General features: G+C 47.1%; 2 protein-coding genes across 2 annotated transcripts in view; one reads left to right on the forward strand and one right to left on the reverse strand.

The window, feature by feature from the left end:
* apc2 (APC regulator of WNT signaling pathway 2) overlaps nucleotides 1–7,737 on the forward strand; it is a 39,507-nt gene extending 31,770 nt beyond the window's left edge. Inside the window, 2 exon segments of the mRNA XM_048252520.1 lie at nucleotides 151–3,343; nucleotides 3,346–7,737. Of these exon segments, the coding sequence (XP_048108477.1) occupies nucleotides 151–3,343; nucleotides 3,346–5,865 (5,713 nt within the window). The 3' untranslated portion in view covers nucleotides 5,866–7,737.
* A 3,321-nt stretch (nucleotides 7,738–11,058) lies between these two features.
* c9h19orf25 (chromosome 9 C19orf25 homolog) lies at nucleotides 11,059–13,116 on the reverse strand. The gene is made up of 3 exons (XM_048253007.1): nucleotides 12,864–13,116; nucleotides 12,455–12,598; nucleotides 11,059–11,422 (listed from the first exon to the last, which is right to left on the reverse strand). Exons 2-3 carry the CDS (start codon nucleotides 12,588–12,590, stop codon nucleotides 11,208–11,210), a joined length of 351 nt encoding a protein of 116 aa, XP_048108964.1. The 5' UTR covers nucleotides 12,591–12,598; nucleotides 12,864–13,116; the 3' UTR covers nucleotides 11,059–11,207.
* Nucleotides 13,117–13,322: the final 206 nt, after the last annotated feature.

Here is a 13,322-nt window from a genome sequence, read left to right on the forward strand (position 1 = left end):
ACACTACCATAGTACTCAACAATAGTATAGTACATTTCAGAATAGCACTATTTGCTGAAGATCAATGGTTTGTGTAATGCCATGTGTCACAAGACTATACACAATACTCTATACTTGTACAATACCATACTTTCTTCTCTCTTTCCACAGACAAATCCTGAGGGACCACAACTGTCTGCAAACCCTTCTACAGCATCTGCGTTCCCACAGTCTGACCATAGTGAGCAACGCGTGCGGAACCCTGTGGAACCTCTCTGCCCGCAGCCCCAAGGACCAGGAGCTGCTGTGGGACCTGGGTGCAGTGAGCATGCTCAGAAACCTCATCCACTCCAAGCACAAGATGATCGCCATGGGAAGCGCCGCGGCGCTAAGGAACCTCCTCGCCAACCGGCCGCTGAAGTACAAGGACACGGCCGTGATATCGCCTGGCTCCTGCATGCCCTCCCTCTACATGAGGAAGCAGAAAGCCCTTGAGGCTGAGCTGGATGCCAAACACTTGGCAGAGACATTTGACTCCATTGAAAAGCAAAGTCCCAAACACCCAAGTATTAACAAACCACTGAGGCACATTGAGAGCCTGGCGAAGGACTATGCCTCTGACTCTGGCTGCTTTGACGACGATGAGGCCCCAAACGTGTCAAGCAGCCTGGACACAGGGACATACTCCATGCTATCCATGTTCCTGAACAATTCCAACTTCCTCCAGGGTCAGCCCCGGAAGAAAGACAATGAACCAGAGAGAGATGTTGGGCTGCCCCTGACGGACGATAAGAAGCACGCTCCCCCGGACGATGAGGTGTCCTTGGCAGCGGAAAAGCTAGCGAAAAAGATCACCAACACAGTGGCAAAGATCGACAAGCTGGTGGAAGACATTACCATGCACACGTCCTCAGAGGACAGCTTCAGTCTCAGCTCCGAGGACCACTTTGTGGACTGGCCGTATGGCTCTGACGAACTCCACGAGGCCAGAGCCAAGTCCTGCTCTCCATGCCGGCTCTCAGACACCAGCAGCCTCGCACACAAAGAGCGACTGAGCCGAGCCCACGCCCTGCTGCGCCTCAAGACCAATCACAGCAGCCTGTCCAACGACAGCCTCAACAGCGGCAGCACCAGTGATGGCTACTGTGGCAGCAAGGACCAGGTGCGCACTGCGGCCAAACCACAAATGCAAAAGCGGCCAGACAAGCTTGAGCTTAAGGTGGCCCACCATGACATCCTCAATAATTCACTGCAAGGCACAACAGAGATTAATAAAAATGAAATACCAGAGCGAGATTCTGAAGTGAAGACGTCAGAGCCAAGCAGCACCGAGACAGAGAAAGCTGAAGAGCCTTATCTGTCCACACCAGCGACTACATCAACCAAGGTATCATCCGATGTGAGCATGCCCACCATTAAGCTGTCCCCCTCCTATCAGCACATCCCACTCATACAAAGTGTTGCCAAGTTTGGGGTTGCCAAGAACACTATCAATGTACAGGCAGCCCAGGCGATGAGAAGGCAAGCCTGGGTGCCTACAGTGATGACTGGTGGAAGCATAACCAAGTTTTCTCCAATCGTAGCAGCCAGAAGCCCAGTTCTGGGGCAGATGGAGACTGTGCAGAAATACTCAGTGGAGAACACACCCATATGCTTCTCACGCTGCAGCTCCCTCTCTTCGCTGTCCTCTGGCGATGGCGCCCTGGATGGACAGAGCCAGAGCGAGAATGAGCTTGAGAGTGACTCGTCCCTTGAAATCATCGAAGTGGAGGATGACGAGGAACTGCGGAGGAGGGAGGAAGAGGATGAGACGTTGCATGATCTAAGCGACAGCCAGATGCTCGTGACAGACCAGAAAACTAGCGCCAGCATCAGCAGCCTGCCCTCTGACCCCATTGAAATCCCCAAGCATCGTGAGAAGGTCTTCCTCAGGGAGGTCTCCCCCATCATTCCCGAAGACCAAACTCCGTCAAGTTCCTCCGACAATTACATCCATGAGACACCCCTTGTCATGAGTCGCTGTAGCTCTGTCAGCTCTCTGGGCAGCTTTGAATCCCCCTCCATTGCCAGCTCCATCCTGAGCGATCCCTGCAGCGAGATGATTAGTGGCACTGTGAGCCCAAGTGACCTCCCGGACAGCCCTGGGCAGACTATGCCTCCCAGTCGCAGCAAAACCCCATGCTGTGCTGAGACAGGTGGCCCTGAGGCCCAGAACATGGGGATGGGGAACCAATGGGAGAGCAGCCTGAGGAAGTTCATGGAGATCGCAGATTTCAAGGAACGGTTCAACCTACCTCCCGACTTGGACACTATGATCTACTTCACTGTGGAGAAACCGACCGAGAACTTCTCCTGTGCCTCCAGCCTGAGTGCGCTACCTCTTCATGAGCATTACATACAGAAGGACGTGGAGCTCAAACTGACTCCCCTACTTCAGCAACAAGACAACAACCCCAATGCCCAACATGGACAGAGAGATGAAAGGGATGATCGAGGCTGTCTCGACCAAGCTGAGCGGTACAGTGAAGGGAATTCAGATGATGATATAGAGATTCTCAAAGAGTGTATCAACTCCGCAATGCCCTCCAGGTTTAGGAAAGTGAGACCTCTGATGTCTACTCTGTCCAACCAGATGCTTAACCCTCAAGGAAGAAGATCTATTCAACTGCCCGTGTACATGGTACTGCCCAACAGTAATCAGATGTGTGCCATGCGAAAGCCTGGAATGAGTGAAAGGGACATCTATCACGATGATTCATCCTTCACAGATTCAGCAGAGGGTACTGCAATTAACTTCTCAAGCACCACTTCCTTGAGCGACGAGACACTTCAGTACCCCATGAAGGCCAAGGCAGCCAAGGACTGGCGTGCCAGGAACATGGAGAAGAGGGAGCTCATTGATCAAGAGGCCAAGCGCATTGAGGAGCTGCGTATCTTTTCACGCTTCCACAAGCCTAACAAGATGCCCAATCAACCAGAAGTGACGGGTGCTCAGATGAACAGGATGAGGCACGCCGTCCCAACCCAGAGACTGCTCATGCAGAGCAAAGAAATGGCCGCCAGACTGACCCAGCAGAGATTCAACCGAGCCCAGTCACCCGCACCCAACATCCAAACGCAGGCGCAGAACCTTTCACGGAGCATGCCACAGTTAGATCTGCCCATCAGAATGCAAAGGGCAGAGATGTATCAAAGCCAGAAGTCTCTCTACGGGGAGAATGCTCAGGAAAATGTGGCATTTCAGTCAATGCGACACCCAACACCAACTGAGGAAGCCATCTACTGTTTCTATGACGATCAACTGGATAAAGAGGAAACAAGGATGACACAAACAGGACTGAAACAAATAAACGATACAAACAACAGGATAACTATAAAACCCGTGGAGGGATGAAAGGCAAGCGTGAGGACAGTCCCCAGACAAGGCTCAAGGGCTTCCAAAAGATCAAGCAGAATCTAATTATGAATGAGGCCCCACCATGTTACTCTCTCAGTTCCTCCCTGAGCTCCCTCAGCGATGCAGACTTCGAAGAGCACAAGGGGAAGAAGCAGCAGGTCTGGATGAAAAACAGACACAGCGTGGCGTCTAATCAAGCTCAGTGTAACAACAAGCTTCCCCACATCCAGAGCCAGTATGAGGAGAACAGCTCGCCCAGCTCTGTCAGTATGGACTCTGAGGACGATCTCCTGCTGAAGTGCATCACGTCCGCAATGCCCAAACAGAGGAAGAAGCAATCTGGAAGGAAGAGGAAGTCTGACCGGAAACAGAAACAGAGAAATGGCCAACAAAAAGCTTCCGATGACTGCAAACCTGAGAAAGAGATGGAAAGCGACGACATGTTGTCTGATAAAGACTCGGATCTCAACAGTGTTGAGTGGAGGGCAATACAAGAGGGGGCTAATTCAATTGTAACAAAGCTGCAAGCCTCAAAGTCTCAGGAGCAGTCATCCGAGTCGGAGTCAGTGCTGTCGTTCATGTCTGGTGTGTCTATGACGTCGAGCTTTACCCCCAAGGCCGACAGAAAGAACAACAAAGACAACAAGAATGCAAAGAAACTGTCAGAGGGTAGAAACCAAGGGACCCCACTTGACTTCACCCAACGCAAGCCTGTCTCAAACTTGCCAGTTGTCTTCAGAGGCCGAACGGTGATCTACACACCCAAGAAGGAGACGACCCTCTCACAACGCCCACCTCCCAGGAAGGTGTCACCGAAAACAGAGAAACCGGTAAAGAATCCCAACCTTGCTCAGCATAGATCTCGTAGTCTGCACAGGCTCGGATGGCCCAGTGACTCCACAGCGTTCTCTCTGCCCAAGAGAAGCTCAACTCCACCTGCAAGGATACCAAAGAGCTCATCATCCGGTTCTGGATCTTCCCAAAGCTCTACCCCATCAAGGCAGACCCAGAAAAAGCTTTCTCCTTCTCCAACACAACCCAGTAAGCCTGCCCTGAAAAAGGTCACAACTCCAGCGTCTAGTCCACCAGGCAAAAAGGGAAACACATCACTTGCAAATCAGCCCGCTAAATCGACTGTCAACAGCAAAACTCACAAGTCTCCCGTCCGCATACCGTTCATGCAGACTCAGGCACAGCAACCGAGGACAATCTCTCCACTGGTGACGAATCAGCCTACTTCAATTAGCAGGCAGAACAGCCAGGTGTCAGGAAAGAGAATCTCACCAGCCAACCGCTTCGAGCTAGTGCGCATGACGTCATCCCATTCCAGTGGAGGCGAGACGGACCGCAACGGCTTCCTGCGACAGCTGACCTTCATCAAGGAGTCACCCAGTACCTTAAGACGGGATGGGTCTTGCTCTCGCTCCGTGCCCACTTCCCAGCATGCCTCACCCCGCAGAACCGGTCCTGGCACCTCCACCGTTTTCCTCTGCTCGTCGCGGTGCCAGGAGCTGAAGCCAGTGGTGCAGGGGCCGAGAAGAGGGCTGGGCCGGGGCCCAGGACAGAGGGCTATCCCCGAGCAAGGCCTCCTGCGGCAGAGCAGCGCGCTAGCCAGGGCCACCTCCACCGACTCCAGAGACTTCGAGGTGAAGCGCCCAGCCAGAAGAACCAGCTCAGAGAGCCCTTGTAGAATCCCCAGAAGGAACATCCCTGCACCGAAGCCCACGGGCCGGGAGACATTCAGGCGTGAGCGTGAGACGATCAAGCGTGAGCGTGACCGCGAAACGTTCAAGCGCCATGCCTCGTCCCCGAGCATCAATGTCCTCAGCCGTGTCACCAGCCGAACATCGCTGCGTTCCTCTTCCTCCGACTCCAGCGCCCGCGCCAAAAGCGATGAGGACACCAAGAAGAAGACACAGAGGGCAGGGAGTCGTGGCGCAGACAGGACCACCTGGAGGAGGATCCGTGATGAGGACGTGCCTCAGATCCTACAGAGCACTCTACCGGCCACTGCACTGCCTCTGTTGCCTTCACCCAATGGGCAAAAACCGATGCCGCCACCACTGCCAAGTAAACTGCCAACCATCGTGCTGAAGTCCAGGAAGACCAGTGACGCAATCGTTCAGACGGAGGACTTGTCCACCAGCAAGACAAACTCGAGCACCTCCCCAACAATCGAAAATGGCCCAGGCATGTCCGAGGATGCCTCTAAACTCGCCCTGCTTCGGAAGATCAGCATTGCGTCCTCGGGCAACCTGCAGGACGGAGATTCTGATTGCTCCCTGAAAAGCCACAGCACAGTGTCATCTCTCAACTTCTCCGATGGACACAGCGGTGGCGTTGGCCACTTCCGCCACAGCTCCCCCAGCAAAGCCGCCCGAGTCACCCCATTCAACTACATCCCCAGTCGCACTGCCTGCACACAGCAGGACATGGAATGCCAAGCCTCAACACTCACTGAGAAGCCAGCTGGAAAGGTCGAAGCTTAATAGCTGTGCCCCTGTCTCAGTGTGTTCAGAATTCGGTCCATATTATGTTTCCGGATGCTGCAACTCAGGTGGATTCATTGAAAGCATCAGTATTTTTACCTCCTATAACGTAGAACTTCTCTTGTCTTGCCTCCCTCTTGCCATACATCTGAAAACATCCACCTTCAAAGACCCTGGCGCTGGCATCCTCAAATCCTATGTGTACACCCAGTAGCTGCAGTCCTTAAAGTAATATGCATAATTCCTGAAGAGATAACCATGCTGAAAAAGGTGCATTTTTCTACTTTTTTTGTACATGTACATATACCACTGCTTTTGCTTTGCGAGTCATATAAACACAAACCACACAAACGCTCTGTGACAGACTATAATCCTTCGGATGGGTGGGTGGGTTGAGTGGGTGGGAAATTAGGCTTTCAGCACTCAAACAAACAATATGCAAAACCAAGCAAGTTGAATCTCTGAATTGAGACTTGTTTTGAACTCTTGTGGGCCTCCTGTCTTGAACCCTGAGTATTGGAAGAAGACTGTTGAACTTCAACATGAGACAGAAACCATGGATGTCTGCGTTAATGTACAGCGTTTCCTTTGTATTCACAAATATTTAATCTTTTGTCACATTACTGACACCCGAGATCTGCCACAATCAGCCTTCACTTTGTAAACACTGCAGGAAAGCCATTTGCAAATAGCTTATGTAAAACAATCAGCACAGCTAGAAATGTGTGCCTGTGTTCCAGTGTTCCACAGCGTCTCTGTGACGTAAAGATAACCGCAAACTATACCATACGCAATTCCACAGAAGTCCATATTTCACAGCAGTCTGCTGTCAATCAACAAGGACTCGCTTGTTTAATCTGGTCTTAAACAGAACTCTCCCAACCCCCAGCAGTTATTCACATAAAAACTAAACTAAATGAAGAAATCTGAGAAAGGTTTCATCAGAAAAAGACAGGCACATATTTTTGGAGAAGCGATGTGATGCTCCATTACAGCTGAACAGGCTCAGTAACCACATGTTCCAGTGAAGTAGCTGTGTATAAATATATCTGCTTACTGAATGCTTCGTTTGATAATATAATTGTGTGTTTGCCTTTAGATTCAGGTATGCGTAAGTACTTTACCTAAGAGCAAAAAAACATGTGTAGTTATCACTGGGAGAAAGCTCCACTAAACTCCTGTGAAGGAGTACCACTGGGTCTCCGCAGAAGATGTGAGTTCACCACCTAGACCCCGATGAAGGTCAAAAGGTCAAAAAGAAGCTGCGAGTTCACCACCTAGACCCCGATGAAGGTCAAAAGGGCAGAAAGAAGCTGTACCATATAATTGCATTTGCTGTGGAAGTAACACCATTAGTCCAAATGCATTTACTGAGTTATCCTCCTCAGTACATTTACAATTGGCAGACCAGGATTTGTGGACGATAACAGTCTTGTTGTTTAATCAAAAAAGTCAGGATTTGTGGAGGACAATAACAGTATTGTTGTTTAATCAGAAAAGGTCAGTTTTGAGGGTTATTTATGCTTACAAAGTCCACACAGCTGTGTTTTCTTGATACATGTCTTTCATTCTAAGCTTTAGTTTCATTTGTCTTGAGATCTCCAGTTTGCCCTGTCTGTTCTGCTCCACAGGTCATGTATATAACCCTCATGCCTACTTTTCTGACTTTGGGATTGAGGAACTGTTTGGTATAGATGATTGTAAAAGAAAGATGACGGCCATGATGTTTGTGTGTAAGGGGCTGTTGGATGCACTTCTGTGACCATGGAAGAGCTGGGCCGGATGTCAACATGGATTGTTTTTGAAAGAATTGGAAGTGGTATTACCCTGTGCTGGCCAAGAAGCCTCGTAATAAATGTTCTCATGTTATAACCAGTGGAGATGTGTTCTTTCAATGGCCTGATTTCACTGATGATGAGTAAGACTTACTGGTGTGTTTTGATTGCATTGCTTTGAGGCACCTATTGTGAGCGGCAGACCTCTCAAGTCTCACGCATTGAATTTCAATGACTTCACACGCTCACACGCCACACATGGCATTTCTCACTCCGAGAAATTATTAACTTGCCTTTGTTTTTATTTTTTTTAAGGGCTATATTTTACAAACGTGTCACACAACGTTGCTGTCTGTGCGTTCATTCAGCTCAGAGAGCTGCTATTCCGTTACTAACCTATCGGCCAATCAGAAAATAGGATTTCTCAACCAATCAGGAAATAGTTTTGTTTTGACTGCTGGTCCGCGGAGTCGTGGAGTGAAATTAGGCCCGGTGCTTCGTCTGATAATTTGCTGCGCAGTTGATCAAGATACCGCGGACCGACAAAAAAAGAAAACAAACGTTTCTGCTATCGATGTCATTAAACATGGAGCCATACAGTAAAGTGGTGGTATGAGCGTTCATTCAATGCAGGCGTCTGCGCGAGAGAAACTAAAACTAATCGATAACGTTGGTATCAAAGCTCCGCTTCAACCTGTTGAATGCTATTTAATTGTTTAACGACACTTAATAGAACAACGTTGATTTGTGGAACTTCCATAGAAACAGAGCAGAGACTGTAATAGCCTACATTGTATAGCACTGAGTATTGTATAGTCAAATTTGAATACAGTGGCCAAAAGCTATTGTAGCCTTCTTTATATCTGTCTAAGATCAACAGATCAGTGATTTACGCCTATCTGCTCGCCAAAAAAGCTGGTATTGTGTTTCCTGAATCCTTACATTCAGGCATTCAAATTAAACTTCATTAAAAACCATGTATTTTTTTTCTCCATTTCCTACCAATGTATGATGCTTGCATGAGGGAAACATCCCAAAACAATATCACCCATATAATTGTTGTTGCTGTTGTTTTGAGAAGTATTTCATTTCTTATTCAAGCATCATGCAACCATGCAAAAGCAATGAAACTAATTATATCTTACATTAGTAAAGCAGTCCTCTGATGTGCATGTCACAAAACATTTAAGTGAAAGTGCATGTATAACAATATAGGCATAATAATGATTGTGATAATGATAATGACAATTTGATTTGGAGGGAGTGGGGTTGGGTACGTGTAGATGAGCCCTATGACCCCAAAGTCTGCCATGACTGGGCCTCAGGTCAAAGAAGTTTGAGAAAGGCTGGTCTACATAATCTGCATCAGATTGAGGTTTGCAGTGATGCGCCTGAAGGCACGGGCCCAGTCAGTTATATCACAATATGCACATTTGTTTAAATTCATACCTAATCACCATGACCAAAATTGACAAAATATTGACCTACCTACCGACCCATGTTATTTTTTGTTTTTTTTGGCTGTTACTACAAGAATAATGCTCTTGGGTGCTCCTTGTTGGTGCCCCCCCCCAATCCCAATCCTCCCCCACCTTTCTTATGCAGCCCTTGCCACTTAATCTACTAAACCCCTCTTCTACTGCACTTTTTACCCCCTTTGTTGCACAAATAGGCTGACACCAGACATAATTTCACTGCATTTCTTACTTCCAGTAACTATATGCATGTGACAATAAACTTCCTTGTATCCTTGTATCTTTAAGGATGGCCTCATGACTGTGAAAATGGCTGACATTGAACCACAGTGCTTTAAATGTAGTATCAGTCATCAAGGCATCAAAATCTGCCACAAACACTTACAACACACAACATAACTCATAAACACACATACAGACACAGACAGTGTAAATTATTATTTACTATAGGGTTCTAGAATAAATAAATGTTTGAAATAATGGAATTTGTGCTCTCTCATGAAGCTGGGTCGATGGGACATGGGGAGGGTGGGTCTGTTGATCGGGGGGAGGGGGCGTGGCGCCACGAGTAGTTCAAGCAGACGTAAGACTTTCATGTACTTCGATCAGGGGGGATCCCTGAGAAACAAAGTCTCACTCCTTGCAAACTTCAAAACTTGAGAGCCCTGGTGAGCGGAGGCCTTATAGGCAAGTCCCCCCAATGGGCGGCCATCTTTTACAAGCTTTGGGCAGTTACCGGGCAGCTATTTTCCTATTCAGTGAATGGGGAAGCGTACTGGAAGGGGCGGGATATATGTAAACAACTGCCACATTGGCGTTACGAACTAAGCCCATGCATTTCTGTGGAGGATTCTTTTGAGTGTAGTGTCTCCTCATTAGTAAGTCCATACTGAGAGCCTCCCATTTCCGTTAGCTCCTCAGGCTAATCTAATCACTGTATGGTTAATCAAAACAAATGCCAAAAATTTTCAGCAAAATGTGGTTCAGTTTAAAAGTGAAACTTCCCTTGCTTAGACAACACTGGCTGCTCAGCCAGGGAATTCTTGTAGATTGCTAATTTCCAGTAGCCCAGGGTTTTTCCCAGGCTAAATTTCCAGTATAGCAAAATGCATCAGACAATTCACTTTTTGCCAATCCAATTACAAAACATATATTGTGTTAGTAAAACTATTTCAATGTTTACCAAACTGATTTCATCACCACATCTGCCCGCAGTCTGGACCACTGTCGTGGACACACACACCACCAACATTAGTTCTGAAAGACCTCCACCAGAGGATGCAAATATCCTTGAATCAAAACTAAACACAAGTAATGCAGTACGCACTGACATCAGAGCCATGTCAATATTTCTCCATGGTATTTTTACATTACATATTTCTTTCTTTTTACATTACATTTTTCAATACATTACCATTTTTCATATCTTTACGTTAGGTCATCGAAATTAAAGCTCAAATGTAAGTAAGCATTCAGTGTCTGCCTAGTCTTTGCTTGGAAAGCCATCTTCAAATCGCACTAATGGCATTACTGTAACTCAACACACACAGACACACCACCGGATATTAAAATATAAGGAGGGATTTCACCCTCTAGCGCGCCCTTGTGGCCAAATATGATTTGATTACTTCTTTTAAAGAGAAGTCTTATATGGTCTTTAAGGTGATTACACTAAAATGTAGGGTAAAACCTAGCCTGGGTGTTCCCATGCTGCCTTGCGCGCGATTTGATTCACGCTGCTAAGGCAGCCTGGAGACCATGGAGCAAATTTTCGCCTGAGATAGGAGACCAATCACAGAACAAGGGGGAAAGCAAGACGATGATGAGCTATGCACAGACGTTCCCAGACCACGTCTCATTGAGAAGTGGTGGCGCTAGCCAGGCTAGGTAAAACCCTTGATACCAACACAATGTATAAAACCACAATCTATTTGACAGGTAAATTACTTTAAAATACACTTTATTACATGATCAACAAGACTGAAACAAAACAGCTCCACTGTTCAAAAATTATATACAATATTAATTCAAAAGGTTATGTGACCTTAAAGTATGGTGTAGTAGAATATCATCATAAACTAGATGGCAAAAGTTAAGTGCTTAGATCATCAAAGCACGGCAGACTTCCTGCTTTCTGTTTGACGTCGTCGATGCTGTGGCCCAGCGCGTCGCCCACAGCGCGGAGCTCGTCGCGTCGTCGCGTCAGATCCCCTCGTGCGTCCTGCAGCCGGTCATTCAGCTCCAGGAACCGGCGACTCTGCTGGTAGATCATCTCCACCTCAGTGGAACTGGACCCCAGCTTAGCGTCTAACGCAGGGGACAAGAAGTAGCAACATTGTCATCATGATCATCACCAGTCAGACAGTTCAGTGATCCATCAAACAATGACCACTGTTAACAAGAATTATACCAGGCCGCTCAGTTTCAACTTTTGTTTTCCTTAAATCATGTTCTGATGCAGGTCAGGCTTGAGAAGGACGTGGATAAATCTAATGAAGTGTCTTAGTCCAGCAGGTCACTTCCCAGTGTTTGACCTCAGACTGTGGTAGGCAAGTGGCGCAGGACAGAAGGCAAGTAGCGCAGGACAGTAGCGCAGGACAGAAGGCAAGTAATGCAGGACAGTAGCGCAGGACAGAAGGCAAGTAGCGCAGGACAGTAGCGTGGGACAGTAGGCAAGTAGCGCAGGACAGAAGGCAAGTAGTGCAGGACAGTAGCGCAGGACAGAAGGCAAGTAGCGCAGGACAGTAGCGCAGGACAGAAGGCAAGTAGCGCAGGACAGTAGGACAGTAGGCAAGTGGCGCAGGACAGAAGGCAAGTAGCGCAGGACAGTAGGCAAGTAGCGCAGGACAGTAGCGTGGGACAGAAGGCAAGTAGCGCAGGACAGTAGGCAAGTGCAGTACAGATTTTACCGGCTACTGCTACTGAATGCTCAGGAATGTTTAGGTTGATAACTTCACTTGTTATCTTTCCCGGAATTGAAGGTTAGTTTCAGAAAACGGGCCATACATCATGCTAGCTGTTGCATCAGCCATGTGGCTGCCAAGCAGTCCTGAGCCAGGTGCTAGCTAGGCACTACATGCAGCAGCATGATCACACGCAATTAGCTAGTAGCGACAGCTTTGTTTCTGCTCAGATAAGGTAGGGCGTTCCCAAATTACTGTCAATTGCAACTTAACATATCTCCTTAAGTTAGACTAAACGTGGTTTGTGATGTATTCAGTTGATTGCTGCACATTACAGAAGTTACATACAAAAGCTTTACTCTGCAATGAAGAGCACTGTATGATCACAACTAAAGATCTAGGAAACTTTTAAAAGACCTAAATGCAATGTGCTCACCTTGACTTTCGTCTTGCAGAACAGTGAAGACTGGGTCGTTCGGATAGGCTCGGTTGATGTCTTCTGCTATTTGCTCCATAGAAGGGGGCTCTGGTCGGCTTGGCACGACTATTCGCTTTTTACTCTTCGAACTCATATTTTCCTCTGTGTCAAACAAATGGCAACTGTTAATGTACACAGCTATAAAAGCTAGCAGGCTATTACCAGTGGCCTAAATAAGACACGTTTGCAAACAGGAGAAGACTATTCACATTACATAAACGCCAGCCTTTGTGATTGACAGTACGTTGCTGGCTGGGCGGTGTTCCGATAACATAGGCTATGATGTGGGCAATTATGCCACTCAGTTAATATGCGAATATCCAAACTATTAGTTGAGCTGAGTCAAATGAATGAATATGGCACTCACCTGGTGATGACTGAGTTAACTATTCATCATCTTCATTCACCATCAATTGCGCCAGCATCCGTGATAACTTTCAAACAGCGTCTTGCAGGAAAGGACAACTATTTTAAAGGATAAGCCTAGCTAAACTATATAACACAAATCTCAAATGAATGTATAACAGAGTTGTTGAGGGACAAGGCCTTGCATTTGACTCAGGTAAATACACAACTGTTCATAGCAACTCCCGTCCTTAAGCGGACACGTCGTATTCTTCATTGCTGCGTGTAGCCGGCGACAATATTATTATTATTTCAAAATAAAAGTCGAAACTCAATAGTATTCTAAGTTGAATGAAGAAAAACAATGCTCGGTAAACAAGTTGTTACCAAAGATAAAAATGTAAAAAGTTAAATAAATAAATGAATAAATAAAAATATCTTGTATTTGATCCAAAATATTATTTTTTATTTTCAGCTGAAA

The sequence above is a fragment of the Alosa alosa genome, chromosome 9 (genome assembly GCF_017589495.1).
Source record: "Alosa alosa isolate M-15738 ecotype Scorff River chromosome 9, AALO_Geno_1.1, whole genome shotgun sequence".
NCBI classification, from domain to species: domain Eukaryota; kingdom Metazoa; phylum Chordata; class Actinopteri; order Clupeiformes; family Clupeidae; genus Alosa; species Alosa alosa.

Excerpts from the sequence above, each read along its gene's own strand:
- c9h19orf25 (XM_048253007.1), bottom strand. The coding sequence starts at position 12,590 with ATGAGTTCGAAGAGTAAAAAGCGAATAGTCGTGCCAAGCCGACCAGAG. Across the intron at positions 11,423-12,454 it reads TCTGCAAGACGAAAGTCAAG|ACGCTAAGCTGGGGTCCAGT; the intron begins GTGAGCACATTG and ends CCCCTGCGTTAG.